Genomic DNA, 23,921 nt, shown 5'->3' with positions numbered 1-23,921 from the left:
TGCCCTGAGTTTCCTACTTGCTTGAGAAGAAAGCCTTGACCCCTCCTCTTGGGCTCCTGCCCTGTTCCTTCCCGCTTGCCCTCTGATCTCTTGCTCTTGTCTTTATGCCTCAGATTTCTGGTTCCCTAGACCTGCTGTCAGGAGTTTTTGCCAATCCTCACAACTTCTCCTGGTTCTCTGGACTTTCAGTTTCCTGCAGAGCTATTGACTCTGCCAGCAGCTAGTTCCAACGTGCCCACCACCCAGCCAGGCCAGCCTCTGGCCCCAAAGGGTAGGAGCGAGAAGGGACACAGCACAGAAAGCTTTTTTTCCCCTCTTCTCTACCTGGCAGAATGTTACTTATGCCTTAGGGCTTTGCTCAAATGTCACCTCCCGGGAACCTTCCCTGACCTCCCTAGGCAGGGTTCCTTCCCTGGGTTTCATAGCATTTTGCTTATATCTCTGTGCTTTTCACGATGCATTATTATTTATGTGTTTATAGTGTGTCTTTTTCACCTTGACTGTGAACACCTTGGGGCTGGGAACCATGTCTCATTCACCTGGCACAATGTCAGCTGCAGAATAGGGCCTCACAGGTGCTTGTTAAATGCCATTTCTCATGCAGTCCCCCAGACTCTCGCGCATCATTCTTTCCTGTTCCTCTGTATGGGGTAGAGATGCGTTTGGCTGCAAGTCACTGAGAACCTGACTACAGTGGCTTAAATAGAGACGTATTTTTCTCATGCAGCAAGAAGTCTGTAGGTAAGCAACTCAGGCCTGTCAGAGACGAAGCTTCTTCCTATCTTCCTATCTGGCTGGTTTTAATGAGTTGGTCCTTGGGTAGCCGCTATAGCTCTGAGCATTACATATAAGTTCTAAGTAGGAAGAGGTAGGGAGGATGGAGAGCCAAGGATGTCCCTTTTCATTGGGAAAGCACAGATGTTCCCAGAAAACTTCTATTTACATCTCATTGGCCCAAACTGTTCACATGGCCTCCCTGAGCTGCAAGGGGGGCTGGGAAGGGAGAAAGTGGAAGGGCAGGGGTGTGAATGAGAACATCCTTGGGCCTCACCCCAGGCCTACAGAACCACAAATGCTAGAAGTGGAGCCCAGCATTCTGTGCTGTGACAAGTCTTCTAGATGATTCTGATTCTGCTGAAGCTGGAGAACCGTGGTCATATATTATGGCCAGTTGTATGGTAGGGGAAAAACAATCCTAGACTAGAATTGAAATCGCCCATATTTTTACTTTAATTTTTGCCACAGGTTAGCCAGGGACGGGAGTTTTCTGATCTATAAAATGGGAATATTAATGGTTGCCCTGACTTCGTTTACTGAATTGTTGTAAAGACCAATTTAAATATTGCAGATGAAAACGTATTGGAGGGACGCCTGGGTGGCTCAGTCGGTTAAGCGTCTGCCTTCAGCTCAGGTCATGATCTCAGGGTCCTGGGATTGGAGTCTCGCATCGGGCTCTCTGCTCTGCGGAGAGCCTGTTTCTCCCTCTCCCCCTGTTCTTCTCTCTCTCTCTCTCTCTCTCTCTCTGTCAAATAAATAAAATCTTTAAAAAAAAAAAAAGAAAAAACGTATTGGAAAATGTAAGTCATTGGACAGTGGTACTGACTTTTGGAAATGTAGAAACTCTCAGGTCACGGTTTATGCCACTGACGTCTTCAGCCGAGTACAAATGCCCGGGAAAAGCAAAACTATCTGCAAAAAGTAAGAAGAGATCGAAAAATTGCGACAGTAAGGGACAAAAATAGAAATTGAAACCACAGCCGTTCAAAATACACTGTTATCAAAAACAAATGTTTGCAGCAGCCCCAGTTGTTGCTGCTACAGGTGGTTTCCATGAGAGGAAAGAGGACGTACGCGGTTTCAAAACAAATGCTTTGGAGGATAATGCAATGGAGCATTTAAGGGAAAGCGTTCGTAAGAAGATACAAAACAAATGTAAGGGATTTGGTGTTCTACCATTTGGATGCACCAAGTAGAGCGTCCGTCCCTCACTGTGTTCAGACTTGCTCCCCCAGTTCCTTGTTTATTCATTCCACAGCAGTCGCCCGCAACACAGACACTGAGGGGTTTTCACCGGTGAATTTGGGTAGGTCCCCAGGTGCTCCCGAGGCACCAGGAAAGTCACAGTCAGATGGATACACGCCTTCAGGTGAGCTTCTCAGGTAAGGAAATTGCTGTGACCCAGATGGCAGAGCTGCGCCGACATCCGGAGACTGGCCGGTCCACTCATGTGAGAAGCACAGCGTCAAGAAGGAAGTGTAGACAACTCTGAATACACTTAAAAACAATGCATTGTACACTTCACATGGGTGGATTCTGTGACATGTGAATTGTATCTCAATAAAGCTGTTAACAAAAAAAAAGGCGGGGGAGGCGCCTGGGTGGCTCAGTCAGTTAAACGTCTGCCTTCAGCTCAGGTCATGATCCCAGGGTCCTAGGATCGAGTCCCGCATGGGGCTCCCTGCTCAGCAGGGCGTCTCCTCCTCCCTCTGTCCCTCCCTCTCCCCATGCTCGTGTGTGCTCTCTCTCTCTCTCTCTCTCAAATAAATAAATAAAATCTCCAAAAAAAACCAGAACAAAACAAAACAAAAAAACTAAAAAAGAAGGAAGTGTTTGCAGGAGACCCCGTGACCCAGAGGCTATGCAGCAGCTAAGAGACGCTGTGTGTGTAGGTGTCAGTTAAATTTGTACAAAATGTGAAGCCAAGGTTTATTTATTGATTGATTTGTTTAACATCTGGGCCCCAACATGCAAGTGCTATGATAAGAGAGTTTGTAGAAGCAAAATCACAAAGCCACCTGCTTCTTGGTGCTGGGGAGAAAGGGTAGCGATCTGCCTATGAAAAGCTGATGATGTAACTATCTGAAACTGGTGGTGCCCTGTAGCCAAGCTCCGTTCAAATAAATAGGCCAATGCTGGGGCACAGATCGGAAATATTCAGCCACTTTCGGAACTGGACTTCCTGAGGGTGTTTTAGTTCATCAGTGAGCCGAGTAGAGCCTCACCTGTTTCTCCTCCTTCCCCTTCTGTGAACCCCTCGCGACCTCCCTCACCCCTGCAGGTGGTAGTAGATGGCCAGGACGGCCGTAATTCCATATGTGAACATATTTCCTCTGTTGCGTTCCTCTCCTTCCTTCCTTGGGGATTGTTCTGGTTATGGCTGCTCCCAAGAACAGAGATTGAAATGTAATCAGTGGGACAGGGTGTTTCGGGGTTAGGATTCCTGGGGTCAAGTGCGAGCCCTACCACTCACAAGTCAGTGACCTGGTAAGTCATTTAACACCTCTTGATCCCATCCCTGCTCTGGTATTCCAGGACTTTGCTTCTGAAATGACCCCCTCTCCCCTGCAGCTAAGTCTCAGGTTCTCTACCATGCCATTCTCATCAGCAACAGCAGCGGCTGGAACTTCTCGCATAGTAAAAATCCAACATAAACACAAAACCTCCCTGCCTCCCCATTCGGAGAGACAGTCTTTAGTTCCACCCCAATCCTTTGCTCTGTTCTCCTTCACAACAAAATTCCTAAAAAAGAATTGCTTAGTGTTGCAGACTGAATTGTGTGTCACCCCCCACCCCCAGAACTAATATGTGGAAGCCCTAGCCCCCAGCACCTCAGAAGGTGACTGTATTTGGAGACAGGGCCCTTAAACAGGTTTAGGTTAAACCAGGGCAGTCTGAGTGGGCTCCAGTCCCAATCTGAAGAGGAGACTGGGATGCAGACAACACAGAGGAAGAGTCCATGTGAGGACACAGGGAGAAGGCAGCCGTCTGCAAGCCGCACAGAGAGGCCTCAGGAGAAACCAACCCTGTCAACACCTGGATCTTGGACATCCAGCCTCCAGAACTGTGAGAAAATAACCGTCCGGTGTTTAAGCGACCAGTCTGCCGCACTTTGTTATGGTGGCCCCAGCAAACTAATACACTTAGGCCTTCTGTCTCTGCTTCCTCTTCCCATTGTCTCGCTTTCTTGTGACCTCCCTTTCTCTCACCAGAGAGCCACCAGTCCATCCCCCGGAACTGTTCCTCCAAGGTTACCACTGACCTGACCGCCACCACCGACCACCACCTTGCTGGCTCCGCTTCGCTGTCCTTAATCAGATTCGGCTTCTCTGCACTTGGTCACAATTTCCTTCTGAAGGCTTTTTCGGCACTTGGATTCCAGGTCACCTCGCTCTAATTTCTCACTCACCTAATTGGCTGCTACTTCTCAGTCTTCTTGGCTGAATATTCCTTATCCTTTTTTTTTTTTTAATGCACTTATTTATTTATCTGAGAGAGAGAGTGGGGCTGTGGGGGAGAGGGGAGTGCAGAGGGAGAGGGAGAATCTCAAGCAGACTCTCCTCTGAGCACGGAACCCGACACAGGGCTCTATCCCAGGACCCTAAGATCATGACCTGAGCCAAAATCAAGAGTGAGACACTCAACCGACTGAGCCACCCAGAAGCCCCATCCTTCTTTCTTCTAAATGTCCGAGGCCCAGGCCCAGGCCTCTTCTCTGTTTATAGCCTCTCCCTGCCCATTCCATCCAGTTCTGTGTCTTTAAATATTAACAAGCTGGTAAGTCACACCTTTATGTCACCAGCCCCCACCTGTCCCTTTAGCTCTGGGCCCAAATAGTCAATTGCCCAAAACATTTCCCCCCTTGGTATCCAAAGAGCATTTCAAACTCAATGTGTCTGAAACTCCAGGGTACCAGCTCTCATGTCCCGTCACATTTAGAATGAGATCCAGACTTCTCATCCCTGCTTGCAAGTTTCCTCATGACCTTTCTGACCTCTTCTCCTTGCCCTGCTCCCCTTCCTCCTCACCCTGCAGCCCCACTGCTGGACCTCTCTGCACACCCATGGTGGGCCTTCACACTCACCGTTCCTTCTGCCCCTGTGACAAGTCACTGGCTAGAGCTTCACAGAGCTTACTTGCTCCTTTATTATCATTCAGGGCTTGGCTCAAAATCCACCTCCTTGAGAGGCCTTCCTTGACCCACTGTCTTACATATCACTCTCCTGAAGGTTGTAGAACTCAGTCCTCTCAGGTTACAGTTACAACATTTTAATAAGCTCATACTGTAGTGCCAAGCACTATGTTAAATGCTTTATATGCATGATCTCATTTAATCCTCAGAGCCACCTCATAGAGACAATCTTATCATTCCCATTTATAGATGAGGAAACTAAAGCTAAGAGAGGTCAAATCCAAGGTCAGATAACCTGCACTAAGGTCTGATTCCAGAACTAGCGCTCTTAACCATTAGACACAACTGCTTCTCACTTTAAATACTGTTCTTAATTATGGACAATATGGCCTCCATGCTTGATTGGTTTCAATTGCACTTGTGTTTGAGCAGGTAAAGTAACTCAGGTGTATCAGTGTGTGTGCCGGGGAAGGGTTTATTTTCCAAACTCTGGCTTTAAACATTCAGATGATACGAAATGCAAGTTAGGTAAGGACAAATTCAAACATGGGTCTAGACCTCTGTGGTTCTTGCTTATATAGGCTTATTAAAGAAGATGAGAGTATTTTGTCCTTAACCTTGTTGGTTTTTTAGGCTCAAGTTCTGAAAAGCTATTAAAGCTTTTAAGCTTTAGGTTTTTGCTTTTTAAAAAAAAATCCTATTTCCACAAGGTGATTAGAAACAAAACCATTAAAATAAAATCCTCAGAAAAAGGTCTGTGTGCTGGTGAAAATAAACATTTATTGAATACCTCATGTCCCAGACACCTTTCTGATTGTATTGTCTCCCTGAGTTGATATGATTTTCCCCTCTTTTGTAGTTGAGGACACTGTGGGACTCGGTAAGTACCTGTCCCGATACGGAGCAGGAACTCCACAATTTCCTCTCCCTTCCTTACCAGAGAGCACATTCTCCAAAGTCCTTTTGCCTTCCCAGCATGCAACGCAATTGATTGCTTGAGGCCCATTCTGTGAGACCTGTTCTCAGGGCTCTGAAATTTAGTTCCATGTTATGATAAACACGAAAAGTTACTTCCCCGGGACCTATATGCCTTTCGGGAAGTGTTGCAGAAACCCAAAAGACTGCAAAGGAGTTTAAAGTTCTGGGATGCTTGGGTGGCTCAGTCAGTTAAGTGCCTGCCTTCCACTCAGGTCATGATCTCAGGGTCCTGGGATTGAACCCCATGTCATGCTCAGTGCTCAGTGGGGAGTCTGCGGGAGGCTCTCGCTCTCTCTCCCTTGGCGCCCCCCACCCCCCACTTGTGTGCATGCACACACTCTCTCTCTTAGATAAGTAAATCTTTAAGATAAATTTAAAAAAAATAAAATAAAGTGCTGTGGCCAGTCCTCTTCAACTCATAGATCTGTGGGTCAGCTCAGGTAACCAACAGATACCAGGTCACACCCAATTCTCAGTGACACTGTTTAGTTTGAGAACAGTGCTATTTACCTCCAGCACAAAATCTCTTCTGCCTCTAGTCTTTGCACTGGCTCTTCTGGCTGCCTGGGCTACCTCTTCTCCTCGTGCCCTTCTGTTCTTGCTGCTCAAGTGCCACCTCCTCAAAGAAGCCCGCCTGACCATCCTATCTGCCCCCCAGTCTCTCTCTAACTCTTTACCCAGCTTTGTTTTTCTTCACAGCACTCATTACATTATATGTTTACTTGCTTATTGTATCTCCTCCACCAGATGGAAGCTCCTTGAGGGCTGAGACTTTGTTTTGTTCACTACGGTGTCTCTGGTGCCTGGCATAGAGGAGGTGATCATTAAGTAATTACTGGGTGACTGGATGGATGCTGTGAACACAGCAGGCCTGAATGAATGGGTGGATGGTGTTCAACCTTTACAGGTCTAAGTATTCATGTCCTCTGTCTGCGCTACAAAGGGAAAGAAATGACTACTCCTAAGAGGAGTAAAGCAGGAGAAGAGGCCCCCCAAAATAGAAGTCAAAAACCCTCCCGCCTCAGATTATCAACGTGCTTAGGTCTTTTGCCAAAACCACAAACAATCTGGACATTTAAGAACACAAATTAATCTTGCAAAGTGTAATAGATATTTAAGGTGGTTAATTCCAGCAAAAAGAATAACCCAATAAATAAGTTTTCCTTAACTAGGAAGACTATTTAAGCGGTATGTAGCTTACGTAAGTAGCAATCATATTATCTGAGGCATCCTTTTGAGAAGAGCAGAAAGAAACGTGCTGCTGAAGCTGTCCCCATAATAGAGCAATTCATGGTTACAGACCCCACCTCAGGCTGCCTCTGGCACATGACGACCGTTGGGCAGTGACCTAGAAGTAGTTCGTGAGTGAAGAGGTAGCTTGGCAGCAGGAGCCGTAAGAGATTTTTGCTCACAGACTTCAGGTAACCGCTGCAACTGCCCTAGGACCAGGTAGGGTCGGCCCCACATGGCCGGTCCCTTCAAGTTTTGTGGCTCCTAGGGGCTGGGATGGTGTGTGGAGGGACATTCTGTATCATGTATCTAGGCCACATGCATTAAGGGATGACTCACTTTCCTCCCTTTCTGTGGTACAGTTAAGTTTTATATAATTTTTAATAATTGGAGACTTATTTGTGCATTCACCGAGAAACTAAAAAAACCTTTAAAGTCAGGACTTTACAGGAACTGGAGAAAGCACTGTGGGTCTGGGAGACTGTCATCGATCACTCACAATCTGGCCTGGGCCACCACAGCCCCCAAGGGCTCTTCTCCCCAAATACAGGCTGCTGAGTGGGGTAGACCCACCCCCCCCTTCTCCTTTCTGGTACCTCAGCCAGAACACAGACTCTTTTCATTTTAAGGATTTTGTTTCTAATCACCATGTGGATAGAGGGTTAAAAAGATGAATATGCAAGAGTTACCAGGTTCAGGGTCTTGGAAAGCTATAACACCTATGGCCCTGGTATCCTTTATGACTTCTTCCTGAGATGGTAATGGCAGCCCAGTTAGAGTTCTGTTTTCTGTTTTTATTTCAGAAAGTAGAGGTCACCAAACCTCTTGCTTTCTTCTGTTCCAGGCTTTCTGGAGACCAAGGGAGACCCTTTCTTTCCTTCTCTTAGACAATAGATTTCACTGGAATTCCATGTCATTGTTCTTTGTAAAGTGCAATTAAACAGAAATCCTTCTTTTTCAAACATTTCACAGCATGCAGGACGGATGGTAAAAGCCCAGCCAACTGTATTTGCTGGGGGACAGATTGTAAGTTACCTGAGTAGATTTCACCTTCAGACTCTTCTCAGTATAGACTGGTCACTTGTTGCTTTGTTGTTCTGAGGTTGCCCTGAGTAGCCACCCAATGGGGTTCCCCATCTGTGGCTTGCTAGGAAACAACATTCTTTCGCAGCCCTGACGCCACTGGCAGGGCAATGGCCACAGCCTGCCTTTGTAAGCAGGACGCAGGGGTATTAACTGCATTGTTTCTGGATGTTGGCATAAATGTGGTCCTGCCCTATAGTCCTTCAGAACAAAACTTGAGGTTGAATCCCTTTTGTTGGGGTAGATAAGGGAGTGTATTGAGCTCCATGGAAAACGGACAGGAGGACTCTGACAGATGGGGAAAGGGTCACCTCCACAGCAGGGAGTCAGCCTGGACGTGGGTACTATAGCAACCCACTGAGAATTATCCTGCGAATTAAAGGGTGGTTGGATTCGCTGGGTCTGCCCAGGCAGGGAACCTGGCTGGGTCTTTGTCAGGCGACAGACGAGAGGCTGGTTAGCAGCTGTGTGATTTGACAGTTTGGTTGTGCTCAGACAGCTGACGCTGTGGAGATGACTTGACTCTGAGGCTCACTGCATGTACGGATGTAAACCAGTGGCACAGCAAGGAGGGAGGCAGTGGGAACGACCCACCCCCGGCGCAGGCAAAAAGCAGCGAATTTCTGTGTGTGTAAGCGTCTGTAGAAAATTTTAAAACAATAATAAAACTAAAAGTCAGCCTGCTTTTTATTATTTTCATGCTCCAGCAGTTCCGAACAATGTATGGTGATCAAACATTTCCTCATAGGGGCAGACTTCTCCCACGCCCCCGTCCCCCACCCCCTTGGTACACTACTGGGATAAACAAGCACCAGGTGGGAAGATTACAAATCCCTGAGAGAGTAAACAGAAAGCAAATGACCCCTGAGATAAGATAAGAAGTTTTTTTATCCCCCAAATTCCACTTTGTGGAGTTTAGAGAAGGTTGATCTGTCTGCTGTGGGCCTTTCTGTTGCTTAGCTTTGTGTTTTGGTTATCTATTGCTGCTTTTCAAACCACACCAACATTTAGTGCCTTAAAACAACAATCTTTTATTTGCTCGTGATTCTGATTCTGCCCTTTTGACGGGGCTCAGTGAGGATGGCTCATCTCGGTTCCATGTGGTGTCTGCTGGGATTGGAACTTCCTAGAGCACTTTTTCACTCGTATGTTTGGTACCTCAGCTGGGATGAACTAAATATTTAGGGGCTGGCCAGGCATGTCTCTCTTTCCAAGTGGCCTCTCCACATAGCTATGTGTGGGCTTCCTCACAGCATGGTGGTCTCTTCTTATGTGGCAGCCGGCTTTCCCCAGAGTGCAAAGCAGAGGTTGTCAGGCTTGCTTAATGTCTGGTCTTAGAGATACTAGAACATGATGTCTGCCACATTCTATTAATCAAAGCAGTCCCCAGGGCCAGCCCAGATTCAAGGAAAAGAAAAATAGTCTCCACTTCATGATGAAAGAAATATTGTTGTGACCCTTTTTGGAAGCATCAGCTACCTCACACTGTTTTCTCGATCATAACAAAGTATTGTATGCTTTCACATTTTGCCTTTAACAGTTGATAAACCTTATCAAATGGGAAAAACTAGGTCTCAATTTGACTTTTTAAACATTAGACCTTTAGAATTATCATGCCTTTGTTCTGAATGGGAAGATGGTCTCTTCGAGGATTCCTAAGAAGGACGAGATTATGGAGCTCCAGGGATAGCAAAAACATTTGAGAGAAAATATGAGGGTGTGCCTGATTTGCCAAAACCTAAAATCTAAAGCACACTCAATTCCATGAGGTTGTCCAGTCCAAGTTACAGCCTCAGTCTACCTCCTGAGAAAAAGTAAGACGGCCACTACATTTTGGTCATCACTTCTGGGTATCAGACAAATCCCTGCACTTTGATTTACATCCTTTAAAACCAGTATTGTTGGAAATGGGCTGACCACAGGTTTCCTGGGAAGGTCAGAATGTGAGAGTCCTTCAGACACTGTATGATATACCTGTCAGTGGTTGCTATAAATTTCACCCTGGGTCAGAGAATTGCATCTCAGTCAAACAGGATCCACATGAGAGCAGAGATGCATCAACATGACTCCCATGCCTCTGCCAGACACAGTTAATCCATCTATGCGCATACAGAGCTTTGGTTTGGAAATCATTTTCCAGCCCACTGTCTCATTTTCTTCTTACTATAAATAACCGGTGAGCAGGTTGGCGCTGTGTGAATGCCAACGGTTTGCAGGTATGTAAACAGTAAGACAGAGGTCATCATCACCACCCTGGGTCACATGGGAGCCTGGATGCAGAGACTGGGGAAGAAGCAGCTCTCCATACTCTCCTTCCTCCAGGGTTCTTCAGGTCTGCTGGAGGAGTGGGCCCTCCAGGCCATGGACCTCTCTGCCTTCGGCTCTGGTCTCAGGGCCCCTTCCGCCTTGCCTACTGTAGGTTGGATCCTGAGGCTGTAGGCAAGTTCAGTCAGCTCCCCGTGTCAGTTACCACAGGGTGATGGGCCCTGGCTCAAAAAGGAGGTTAAGCGAGCCAGCACCCCTGTATCTGGAGCCAGACTTTCTTTCTCAAGGCGGCCAAGAAGCGGACCTGCCTTTACAGGGCCACGTCTAAGGCTTTACCCCTACCCTGGCCTGAACGGGCCCCTTGGGGTCTTTGGCCTCCATCACTCTCAACGCCCTTAATTTTCCTCTCGCAGCAAACACGGCTTTCCGCTCGGTCCCTTATTCGGGCAAAGGGTCGTTGGGGTCAGGGCCCTTCCTCCCACCCTTCCCGTTCTTCCGCACACTCCAGCGGGTTCCCATTTCTGCGGGCCCGCGGCCCTCCCGGTCGCCCCAGTGCTGGCACCCCACCCCCCAACACACACCCCCTTCTCGCCCTCCCTTCCGCTCTCCCCTCTTCTCGCCCCCCGGCGCCCCGGCTTTTGTTGCCCGGGCTTGTTTCTAACTTGAGAGCGTCGCCCGGCTCGGTGCCAGGTCACGTGCGTTGGTGACAACCTCTCGCAGGGCGGCCCCGGGGCCCCCGCGCCGCCGATTGGCGGGGTCGGGCCTGGCGCGGCCCCGGGGCGGGGCGGCCGGCCGGGCGGGCCCGACGGGCGGGCTCAGCGGCCGATCAGCTGTTCCGAGCGCAGCACAACAACAAAAGGAGCGAGCCGGGCGGCCGGGGGCCAGTGGTTCAGCAACAGGACAGGCGGACTGGCTCTGCGCCCCGCGCCCCACGCCCGCCGTCCGGGGAGCCGCAGCTACCTCAGCAGCCCCGCGCCCGTGCGCGCCGGGTCCCGCCGAGCGACGCGCCCGCTGCCTTCGCCGCCCGTCTCCGCTGCCGGTCGGGCCCACGTAAGTGCGGGCGGGGCCGCCGCCCGGGGCCCCTCGAGCCGGCCGGCCGGCCGCCCCCCGCGCCTCCCGCCTCCGCTCCCTGGCGGCGGCCGGCCCCGCTGCCCCGGGGGTGCGGGCGGAGGCGGACGAGCGGGGCGCTGGGCGGCGGGTGGGTGTTTGGTTTCTGCCTCCTCCCGCGAGCGTGGCCTGTTTTCTTGGCCGCGGCAGGACCTCCTCCTCTTTCTCCTCCTCCTCACTCCCCTCCACTCCTCCTCCTGCCCTCGGCCGTTGGACTGGCGTCGGGGGCTCCGGGCTCCAGGAGGAGCGACCGCGGCGTCCCTCTCCGCCCGCTCGGCGGCCCTGCGCTCCTCACCTCCCCCGCCAGCCCTCGCAGCAGCGGGTCACGCCCGGAGCACCGAGGGCCCTGCGGCGCCGGGAACCCTCCTCTCTTCCGCGGCCACCAGCGCCCAAGTGCCCTGGGCGTCCGCCTCTCCGCTGCATGTCCACTGACCCTGCTTGACCTTACACCTCACTCTTTGAGGCTGCACCTGTGGAGGGGGCACTGTACTTGTCCGTCAAGGGTAAAATCCTAACCGTTTTGCTCCCTGACGCCCACTGAGCGCTTACGCTGTGCGGTGTACTGTGCTGCGGGCTTTACGGGCATCAGTTCTCCCAGTTGCTCCTCGCGGAGACCCTCTGAAAGAGGCTGTATTACCGGGTGGACAGGAAACCCGAGGCCCAGAGAGATTAAGTTCTTTTACTCGAGGTCACACAGCCAATTAAAAGGAAATGGTGTCTTCCCTTTCAAAGTTGCAGATGAATTTTATGTGGGCCTTCCTCGTTTTGTATTACATTTCCTAATTGCGTCTTTTCTTCCGCATCTATTTTGATTCCAGTTTAGGAGAGGTTAAGGAAGAGCCCCTTTCCATCTGTAACTCCCAAGTATTTGGGCATCTGTTGCTAAAAGAGCCTTTTCTAAATGCAGAGTAGTTTTGGAAAAGGGGAGGAGAAAGTGACCCATGGGGTCATTGAACGGAGGTAATAAGGAGGTACCCCCGAGATCCTGAAATCATTTGCCTGGTAATTGAAAGACATTGTTCATTGCAGATGTGAAAATCCCTGGGAAGCTTTGATTTTAAGTCACAGCCATTATAATTCTGAATTGGCAGCATAATTTTTAAAGGCCCCTACCTGGAACCGGGACATTAATTTATATGACCACCGTCTCTGTTTTTTCATTCTGTCTTTTGTTCTTTTCTATGAATGCCTGCTCACTGGGTTGTTGCCTCATACTTCTCTTGGGAATGGCCCTACCTTAAAAATTGAAGGTTACCAGGCTAAGAATGACCACTTACTGCTGTCTTTGTCCCCTGTCGTTCACCCTTCAGGGCAGACAGTGGTGGGTCTCTGGGAGAATAACCCCCTATGACCAGTGGAACAGGCTGAGTAGAAGCAGAACAAGCAAAGACAACTTTCTTGGCTTGGTTTTTCTGCAGTTTAAAATCAATTCTAAATTACTTGAACCAGCATATTTATTTTTCTAAAATAGGGTGGGATATAAAGAGAAAAATCATTTTGAGGCCGCTTTTCAGTGAAGATGTGTTAGGTTAGCCACCTGATATTTTGAAAGTTTCAAGAAGCCACAACTGTACACACAGTTAACAAAGTTAGATCATCCAAGTTGTGGGTGTGTTTTTTTTTTTTTTTTTTGTAATTTAAAAATGTTGTTTCTGGAGCCTCCTACTGGCAGCCAAAATCCACTGAAAAGCACTGTTCTCTGAAGTTCGTGAAAGCAGAGCTGAGGCTGGAAGGAGCCTGAGCAGTCGTGTGCAGGGAAAAGCAAGACCCTTGGAACCACACAGATTTATGCTCTAATGCTGGCGCCAAACCTGACCAGCTCTGTCACTTTCGAGCAAGTTCCTTAATGTCTGAGCCTCAGTTTCCTGTTAGTAAAATGTGACAAATAAGTCCCTCAACTCACGGTCACATACAATAAGTATTCAGTAGATTGTAGCTCTTATTATTATATAAACATTTTGCAGATAAAGACATTCAGACCCAAAGATACTAAGTGCCTTACAGTCACACCAATGGCTTGGAATGGACTTAAGTATTCCAAGTTATATTTAATATTCTGAGCTAATATTTACTGGCTGCCTGCTCTGTGTCAGGCACTATTCTGAGGGATACACGCTTAATCCTCACATTGGCACTTTCCTCCCCATTTTAGGGATGAAAAAAACTGAGGCACCAAAAGGTTACTAAATACCTTAAGTTCACACAAGTTGCAGGTGGCAAAGCCAAGATTTCAAACACAGCAGGGTAACTCCAGAGCCACACTGCCTGTTGGTTGTTTGCGTGTCTCGAAAATAAGAAAATAAATTATGCTAACAAGCTCTTCCAGACTAGCAACGCCTTTTCTAAGTTCACAAACTAGAATGCTCTTCCCCATAAGTATTAAACTTAGCTACCTTTCTCTGCCTGGAGCCTTTCTAACTCATGTAATAATATGAAAAACATTAATGATAAAATGTTAAGTAACATAGCAGGATACAGTATTGTGCATTCACTAGACTTCCTGATAAAAAGAAACCTTATGTGGAGAAGAAAATGCATAAAATGCTAACAGTGATTACAGCAAGGCAGTGAAATAATTATTCTCCCTATTTTCTAAACTGTTTATAATGTAGTTTTGTTTAATTTTTATAGTGAAAAAGACTGTGGTGGGGGAGGAGGTATTTTGAGCCAGGAGAACAGGGACAAAGCTGCCTTCTTGAAATGCTGTGGCCCAGATACTTTGTTTCTTTTCTCCACTGGGGTGAGACTGCCCTGGTGGATTGGCTGAGGTTGGTTAGTTACTGTGGAAAGCTTGCAGATGCCCCCAAACAATGGCAGTGCTACCTTCCCTAGCCTTCTTTGACCCTACCTCTTTGCTAAATTCCAGAATTGTATTTGTAAATTTGTCCTCTTAGGACACATGCTTTCTCTGGAATTTTCACTTTGGTTTTATCATTGCCCTAGAGTTGTAAATATCAAAAAGTCCATGACCGGGGCACCTGGCTGGCTCAGTAGAGTGTGAGACTCTTGATCTCAGAGTGATGAGTTTGGGCCCCACGTTGGGAGCAGAGTTTACTTTTTAAAAAAATTAAATTAAAAAAAAATGTCTGTGGGGCACCTGGGTGGCTCAGTCATTAAGCATCTGCCTTTGGCTCAGGTCACGGTCCCAGGGTCCTGGGATGGAGCCCCATATCAGGCTCCCTCCTCAGTGGGAAACCTGCTTCTCCCTCTCCCACTCCCCCTGCTTGTGTTCTCTCTCTCGCTGTCTCTCTCTCTCTGTCAAAATAAATAAAATCTTTAAAAAAAAAAAATGTCTGTGACATGTAGTGAGAAGTGAAGTCTGAGGCTCTGCTTTGACTTACAGCTCCACATAGAACCAGCCCCATTAGGAGCCTCCATTCCTGGGCGAGAACGAAGGTGAAGGATAGCAGTGACTGGGTAGGGCTAGTCTCTGGGTAATTGGGAGGTTAGGCTATCAAGATTTTTTTTTTTTTATTATGTTATGTTAGTCACCATACAGTACATCATTAGTTTTTGATGTAGTGTTCCATGATTCATTGTTTGCGTATAACACCCAGTGCTCCATGCAGTACGTGCCCTCCTCAATACCCATCACCAGGCTAACCCCTCCCCCCTCCCCTCTAGAACCCTCAGTCTGTCTCTCGGAGTCCACAGTCTCTCACGGTTCATCTCCCCCCTCCGATTCCCACCCCCTTCATTTTTCCCTTTGTTCTCCTAATGTCCTCCATACTATTCTTTATGTTCCACAAGTAAGTGAAACCATATGGTAATTGACTTTCTCTGCTTGATTTATTTCACTTAGCATAATCTCCTCCAGATCCATCCATGTTGATGCAAAAGCTGGGTATTTATCCTTTTTGATGGCTGAGTAATATTCCATTGTATATATGGACCACATCTTTTCCATTTGTCTGTTAAAGGGCATCTCGGCTCTTTCCACAGTTTGGCTATTGTGGACATTGCTGCTATGAACATTGGGGTGCATATGGCCCTTCTTTTCACTACATCTGTGTCTTTGGGGTAAATACCCAGTTGTGCAATTGCTGGGTCATAGGGTTAGGCTATCAAGGTTTTAGAGAGATTTTTCTAGAACTGCATTGTCCAGTAGAAATATGTAATGTGAGTTACATGTATGTTTAAATTTTCTAGTATCCACATTAAGAAAGAAAAATAGGTGAAATTAATTTTATTAATATGTTTTACTTATCCTAACATATTTCAAAATTATTTCTTATGTCTTTTTTTTTTAAAGATTTATTTATTTATTTGAGAGAGAGGGAGAATGAGAGAGAGAGAGAGAGTACATGAGAGTGGGGAGCATTAGAGGGAGAAGTAGGCTCCTCGCCGAGCAGGGAGCCCGATGTGGGACTCGATCCCGGGACTCCAGGATCATGACCTGAGCCGAAGGCAGTCGCTTAACCAACTGAGCCACCCAGGCGCCCAAAATTACTTATTTCAACATACAATTATATAAAAATTATTGAGATATGTAACATTATTTTTGAGGGGGCACTAAGTCTTTGGAAATACATTCTGGTATATTTTAAACGTATCACATCTTAATTCATATGTAAAATTTTCATCAGAAATAGTTAATCAGTTGTTCAGAACGTACGTGAAAGTTTCCAAAAATTGGCTCAATTGTCACCTTTCAAATTTGAATTTGAAATGGGTTAAAATTAAATAAAATCTAAAATCCAGATTTTTGAACAAACAAGTCATATTTCAAGTGCTCATTCACCTGATGTGCCTTGCGGCCACCTCGCTAAACAGCGTTAGCGTGTTGGGGGCTCTCCAACAGCTCCTCGTCCTTTCTGACTGCTACAGAAAGCAGGACCAAAGGAACCTTGCAAAGTTAGTCCAACCCCACTTCTTCATTGTGCTAGAGGTCTATGGGGAGAGTAAAGAGGTGATCCCAACACAGTCTCCCCGTTTTTCCAGTGGTGAGACTGAGACTCAGAAGGGCTAGATTGTTTAGCTCCAGCCACCTATGGTAGAGAGAGAGCCAGAACCCTCTCCTGCTGGTGCCCAGGCCAGCCCTCCTTCCACCTCTCCCCAAACTAGTCTTTGTCCTTCCCACAGGGCTTCAACAGGTGTGTCATGTAAATACGAGCCCTGACTCAGGACAGATGAGAATGAGCTCTCCCCTTGCCTGGCTGGGCTCCTGAATATTCTGCCCACTCAAGGTGGTGGCCCTTGCCAGAGATACGGGATATCTCAAGGCAGCCTCTGACTTCAGGAAACCAAAAGAAGATGGACTTGTGCTGCCCTGTGGAAAGTTCCCCCAGAGGCACCTTTCCTGTGGCAGAGTTGTAGGTGTTCTAGGCGTCAGCTGGCTTCTATCACATGAGTTTGGAGCTGTAGCCAGAGGGGGAATAGTTTGCAGTTGGGAACCCACGGCTGCCCAGCCACAATGACGCCAACACTGTTTTCTGCCTTGTAACTGCCCCTTAACTGGCCTGGGCCCCAGTGAGTTACCCTCATGTGGCATCACAGTTGGGGGACAAGGTGCTCATTCAGAATGAGCAGGGGTTTTCTGTGGGGTACCCTGCTTTACACCCAGCAGCTCCAGCTTCCTAGCTGATACAGGGCCTGAGGCCAGCCCTATACTCTGGAAAACTGGGATTATTCTCTCAACTGGTCCAGCAGACACAAGATTGTACTTGGGGCCAATATATGCCTTCATAATTTAAGAGAAATGGGGGGAAGATTTTTTAAGTATGTTTTTTTCCCCTCCTAGCTTATATGCTGAAAACCTTCATTTACATCAGACGTTGTGATAGCTCATCTTTTAGGCTATAACTATGACACTACAGTAGGTCAAGCAAACTACAAAAGCCCACTTTTCTTCTAACTTCTCTTACATGGAACGTAAGGCTGAATTTGAATTCTATACTAGTGCTCCAGCCTTCATGATTTGGCCATGCTGCTTTCCAGAAGGGTTTCTGGAAGACTGGTTATGCAAGTAACATTTCCTGTTTACTCTCTTTTAATAATTAATGGCTGATGATGACGAATTGTGACCACAAAAGTGTTCAAATGTCATTTATTTGAACACATTTGTAGTACTACACATTCATAGTAGCGTGCCAGACAGTTGTAGCAGTCCTATTTGCACATAAAGAATTCAACCAAGAGTCTCCTCCACTGCAGATTATAACTACCTTTACAGCTAAAAATGATCATTTTGAAAGTGAAGGGTCAAGAGTCTGAAGTTATGGATTCAAGGCTGATGCTCATGAGAAAGAGTATCATTTGGTGGATGGTTTTTGCCATCCCTGGATGGTTTCATCTACTCATGGTTTCTGTTACCCCCTTTGTGTTGACAGCTCCCAAATCTGTGCCCCCAGCTGAGACCATGCCCTTGCACTCCAAAGCGCTATATATATATATATATTCAGCTACCTAGTAGACAACACCAAGCACGTGACTTGCAGATTCCCAAATTCAGCATGTCCAAAATGCCCAACCTACACCTTCTGCAGTATGCCTCTTCCGCTAAATGGTCCCAACATCCTCCCCACTGGCTTCTGGTAGAGGGTCATCCTTGACTTTTCCTTCCCTGTACGTAACCTCTGGCCCAGAAGGTCCTATAGGATCTGGTTCCTGCTTAGCACCCCCAGCCTGCTGTCATGACCATCCATCTGGATCTTGAGTCATACAGAAGGTGCCACATTCTCACTAATCTATAGGCTTCCTCCATTCTTGATCTTCCCAACCACTCAAGACCAAAGTCATTTACTGCAGGCGTCCTTCCTGACCGCTACCTGCCTAGATCTGAGGAACACCCCATTCTTTTTCCGTGGCATTCATCCCACTGGGTTGTTAACACTTGCCATGGGAGGGCCGGATTCGCTGCTGCCTCCCCTGTGCCTAGCACTCTGCCTGATGCATGGTAGGTACTCAGTAAATATTTGTAGAATAATAGTTGACATTGAGAGCTTTGTGCCACGTGCCCTGCTAAGTAGGTTGCCGCGTTATCCCATTTCGTAAGAGTAGGATCAGGGAGACGGGCAGGGACGTAGCGGTTGGCGGAGTCCAGAGGGACACCGGATTGGCTTCACCTAGGACGAAAGTGGTGGCAGGCAGTGGGCAGATGTAAGGCACACGTGCAGCTAGAGTCAACAGGACTTGGTGAAGGTTTGGTTGAGGGGTTGGGGAGGGAGCAGAAGGGGTAACTGCTGGCTTTTTGCCTGAATAAATGCCGGGCACTGCTGCTTCTTGCTGAGAAGGGGAAGGAGGACAGTGTACGTGGGTTTGTGGGGGGAATTAGAAGTTCTCTTTGGCATGTGCTGGCTTTGATATGGCCATCAGGTAACCAGGGAGAAATGGTTATATAAATCTGGAATTCTAGGCTAAGATCAGACAAGGCCACAGTTCTTCACTTGGAACTCACCGGGGGACGCCTGGGTGGCTCAGTTGGTCGAGCATCAGAATCTTGATTTCCGCTCAGGTCATGGATCTCAGGGTTGTGAGATCGGGATGTGTGTTGGGCTTAGCATGTAACCTGCTTAAAGAGTCTCTCTCCTGGGGCGCCTGGGTGGCTAAGTCGGTTAAGCATCTCCCTTCGGCTCAAGTCATGATCCCAGGGTCCTGGGTTCAAGTCCCGCATCGGGCTCCCTGCTCCGCGGGAAGCCTGCTTCTCCCTCTCCCACTCCCCCTGCTTGTGTTCCCTCTCTCGCTGTGTCTCTCTCTGTCAAATAAATAAATAAAATCTTTTAAAAAGATTCTCTGTCCTCCCTCTGCCCCTCCCTGCTCCCCTGCTTGGTGTGCTCTCCCTTAAAAAAAAAAAAAAGGAACTCACCAGAACTCCATGAGGTAGAACTATTGCCAACTGAAGTAGCATGACCTCTCTCACATGGAGTGCAAACAGCAGAGCCAGCGTTTGAACCCAGGCGTGTTGACCACAACACCTCCCTGCTTGCTGCCACACGGTGAATGGTTTCCAGGGCTAGCTGCTGTCCTCCTCAATTTTCTACAGTGTAGATTTCTCTGTGCCAACTGTGGGATTATGCTGTATTACTGATTTTTAAATGGAATTAGGTATGCTTACAGTCATATAGAAGAACAGAACAGAAGAGAAAATGAGCCAAGGAAAGCTGGTGGTCATCCAGTACTGTTGCAGGCTTCCTTTGGCAGCTTCTGGACGGTTGAATGTCATATAGCAAGACCGTTAATATCTGGTGTTTGCTCTTCTTCTTACAGAAAAGCAGTATTTCAGCTTGAACTACATGAGTCAGATTTATCCCTTATAAAAGCACAGATGTGAAAAACAACCAACTCCTTCCCTTTCATTTCACATTGATTTACAGGTTGCATTTGAGTACTCAATTCATAATGGTTTATAAATAAAGAGGTACTGCATTTCTCGTGTTTGACACCTGTAGGAAGGGAACGGCTGTAGCTACAGGCTAAGGCTTGAGCTTTCTTCTAAAGGCGTGTGTGCATGTGTGTGGGTACACGCTTTTGAAACCACACACACATATTGTGTAAATATATGCTGATTGCAAATAACCTTTTTTTCCTATTTTATTTTAGGGATAACGACTCCTCTCTCGCCTAAGTTGAATAAGCACCTTGTGCACTTTAATCTCCTGTCGTGCCATCAGGCTGACTGAAGACAGTGTTTTGAAATCTCAGCCGTAAAGACATCCCGCCAAAGTCTCAATCTTGCCTTAACCATGTTCCAGAGACTGAATAAAATGTTTGTGGGTGAAGTCAATACTTCTTCCAACCAAGAACCAGAATTCAGTGAGAAAGAGGATGATGAATGGATTCTTGTTGACTTCATAGGTAAGGTATTCTTAGCTGTTAATCATCACAGCAAAAATGGAAACTCTCACGTCTCAGTTTTTGCAAAAGTAAACTAGTAACTCTGAAGGTTTTGAAGCCTGAAAAGTAAATAAGCAAGAATTTGTCTAAAAAAATTGCAGGCAACATCCTGTGCCAGATGATCAGTCAGTGAAATTGATTGACGTCAGATCTTCCAGTTTGGCAACTCTCCTACGCTGTTCAGATCAGATGCACTTTAATAGGAAATCCTGTGCTAGATGAACAGTGACCCACACTGCTCATCACGTTTACTCAGCAGGATAGACACAGCCTTCAAAACCATTCCCCAGAGCCACCATAATCCATCTGATGCAGGGTTACACCACACTGCACACACACTAGATGCTCAGAAATCATTTTATAATCATTATGAGGGAATATAAATGGTTTTGTGTCTTACCTAAACGAAAAGAGGAATGTGAACATCAGCTAACAGTATCGTCTCTTCTTTTTCTGTGCCCCGAATATGATACCATTGGGATACTCCTGTTCCCGTGGGACTTCATCAACGAACGTGGACTATGATGTAGACGCTTGCGCTGGTCTCTCAGCAGCAGAAGCCAAAGCCGAAGCCATCAGTGAAGAGTCACGTACTGAGCACCCTCCAGTCTTTTCCTGTTTACCTGCATCTCTCGAGTGCTTGGCTGATACCAGTGATTCCTGCTTGCTCCAGTTTGAGTCCTGTCCGATGGAGGAGAGCTGGTTTATCACCCCTCCCCCGTGTTTTACTGCAGGTGGATTAACCACTCTCAAGGTGGAAACCAGTCCTATGGAAAACCTTCTCATTGAACACCCCAGCATGTCTGTCTATGCCGTGCATAGCTCCTGCCCTGGTATCAGTGAGGCCAGCTGTGGGACTGAGGAATGTCCTGACCCAAGTACCCCCAGGTATGTCATGAGTACAGTTAACCCTTGAACAACGTGGGTTTGAACTACATGGGTCTACTTATACACAGAATTTTTTCGATAAGCAGAGTACAGGACTGTAAATGTATTGTGTGTTCCTTAGGATTTTCTTAATAACATTTTCTTTTCTCTGGCTTACTTTATTATAAGACTACAGTAGATAATACCTATAACATGCAAAATATGTGTTGATGGATTGTTGATGTTATTGGTAAACTTCCCAATCAACAGGAGGCTCTTAGCGGTTGAGTTTTGGGCGAGTCGTAACTTATACATGGATTTTCAACTGCACAGGGGTTGGCGCCCCTAACCCCTGACTTGTTCAGGGGTTAACTGTATTTTACTCTATCCACAAGCAGTCTGTTTGGCCTGCAGTTTATTTATTTATACTGCAAGTCAAAGCTGATTTTTTAGAAGATGCAAAGTAATCTTGTTAGAGATTTATGAAAGCACGTGCATAGTGCACAAGGTGGTGGATGGTATGAAAAAACATGTTCATTTTAGATTTTCAGAAAAATTCATTAGAACATGGCCCCAATTATATAATGGGAGAGCTGTTGGATTTATAGTACTCTGCTAGTGACAGAGAAGAAAAGACTGGCATTTCTGCTAAGTGTCTCAATGTAACTGGCACTTTATACACTGAGTTATTTGGGGTATCAAATTCAACAAGAATCGTATATCTTTTTTTTTTTTTAGAGAGAGCGTGCGAACAGGGAGGGGCAAAGGGAGAAGGAGAGAGAATCTTAAGCAGGCTCCCCGCTCAGCCCAGAGCCTGATGCGGGGCTCAATCTCACAACCCCGAGATCATGACCTGAGCCGAAATCAGGAGTCAGACGCTCAACCGACTGAGCCACCCAGGCGCCCCAAGAGTAGTATATCTTAAAATAAAACTCTTATTTTCTTCCAGGTAGTCTCAGCTGGGTCACATCAAATGGCACTTAACCTCGAAAACTTGACAAATCTTAAACATGAAGTAGAATAGCACTTTTACTGAAACATGTTCCCCAAAGAGCTGTTTCCTGCCTTACAGAGGAAAGATTTCATACCCAAACAGTATTTTCCTGTTATGTGGAAGTCCTAATTGGTCTGAAAGCCTCTGTTTGAATGGCAGATAGGCTGAGGGCCTGGAAAGGTTCAGGGCAAGTGTCTGGTCAGTAAAGATTGATATGTTCCAAAGCAAACTTACAGACATTCTATGGCCTTTATCCAGAGAGTATATTCAAGATTGCTTCCACCTGCTAAAATAAAGCCCATGGCCATGTTAATCACCCCAACGTCTGGCTATTCACAGTGCATGTTAGTGGAATGTGCCTATGGCATTCCGGTATTTGGGGGAGCGCCCTAATTCCCTATATACCTGTCAGCACTACAGGTGACGTGGAATCTTTGGAGCAGTTCAGAATGTTCCTGTAGTTAGTCTTGTAATCCAAAGGGCCTCTTTTTAGATTATTTGGGCTCTAACTCAACTAACTGGATAATTGTATATATCTTCTGCTATTTCCTGTTTGCCAAATACAAACAAAACCCAGGCAGCTCATTCATTTAAGTTTACCAGAGTTTGCTGCACTCACAACACTGAATACTGTAAGTAATCTTGTAATCTTCTATGAGGATAAACATGTCCTTTACCAAACTGAGAAACAATTTGCTTATATAGTTACCCGGCTTTATACTGGGTAAGATCTTTGATGGGAAGTGTTACTGTAACTGGCGCTTGATTCAGCGCTTTAAGTTTATCAAGAGATCAGTGTTTCAGGCATTCCAACAAAAATTTAAAATTTCTTAGACATGGTGTTGATTAAATTGCCTTATAGTTGATTCAAATTAAGTTCCCAGAAATGCTTCCCACCTGATTCTGATCCCCACTCTGTGGAATTCCACTCAAGAATTTAGCATGATTAACAGTCACTTTAAACATACTGATATTTGTATATTTACTAGTCAGTGTTTAAAGTGTGTGTGCATATGTACAGCAGCTTTGTAAATAATATTATTCCAGAAGTAGTACATGTGCATTGCAGAAAATTAGAAAATGCAAAGAGTAAAAATTTAAAAAGATGTTTGCACGACCCAGAGATGAACACTGTGAACACCCTCAGACACATCCTTCCAGGTCGTTTTTTCTCTCTGTGCCCACCGCGTGCACATGCATGAGTGAGCGTACACACACACACACACACACACACACACACACACACAAATACAAATACACAAATGAACGCGCAAACACATTCTTAACCTAAATGGGATCAAGCTGTATATACTGTTTTATAACCTGCTTCTTTAGGCAATGATCTGCCCCTTTTTCTTCTCAGTAAGATTTCACTTCATCCACTACCCACACCATACTCTGCTTTCTGCACTAGACAAATTTCACCTCATTTGTCGAAACCAGCATCTAGTCCAGGACCATGCTCTGCATCTGGTTATGTATTTGCAGTTTTGATGCAGTCAGAATGATCATTTTTTTGTATCTTGTTTGTTTTTATATCTCGTTCTGTGTTTTGATATAACATATAGGAAAGTTAAACAAATATGTACTTTTCCATATAGATAGGATCAAAAGAACACACTTCACTTTCTATGAATTCCTTCTTTTTTTTTTTTT

General features: G+C 46.5%; 1 protein-coding gene across 6 annotated transcripts in view; it reads left to right on the top strand.

Annotated features, from left to right (window-relative positions):
• Positions 1 to 23,921, top strand: part of TP53INP1 (tumor protein p53 inducible nuclear protein 1) — a 37,192-nt gene that overhangs the window by 6,403 nt on the left and 6,868 nt on the right. For 3 of the 6 annotated variants that reach the window (XR_012378266.1, XM_073892989.1, XM_025870854.2), the window contains exons 1-3: positions 11,290 to 11,515; positions 20,111 to 20,365; positions 20,935 to 21,292. Coding sequence is in view for 5 of the 6 variants with exons in the window: in XM_073892989.1 (XP_073749090.1) it covers positions 20,254 to 20,365; positions 20,935 to 21,292 (470 nt within the window). In the remaining variant the exon portion in view is untranslated. Of the gene's footprint in view, positions 1 to 11,289; positions 11,516 to 11,782; positions 12,076 to 15,883; positions 19,555 to 20,110; positions 20,366 to 20,934; positions 21,293 to 23,921 lie in introns of those variants that run through there. The other 3 variants (XM_025870855.2, XM_025870856.2, XM_073892988.1) reach the window with 3 other exon arrangements.

This window comes from Callorhinus ursinus, unplaced genomic scaffold (assembly GCF_003265705.2).
Source record: "Callorhinus ursinus isolate GAN/ISIS: 27379988/994484 unplaced genomic scaffold, GSC_fseal_2.0 scaffold5, whole genome shotgun sequence".
In the NCBI taxonomy this organism is placed as follows: domain Eukaryota; kingdom Metazoa; phylum Chordata; class Mammalia; order Carnivora; family Otariidae; genus Callorhinus; species Callorhinus ursinus.
The sequence above is the reverse complement of the archived record's forward strand: the minus strand, read 5'-3'. Positions and strand labels throughout refer to the sequence as shown.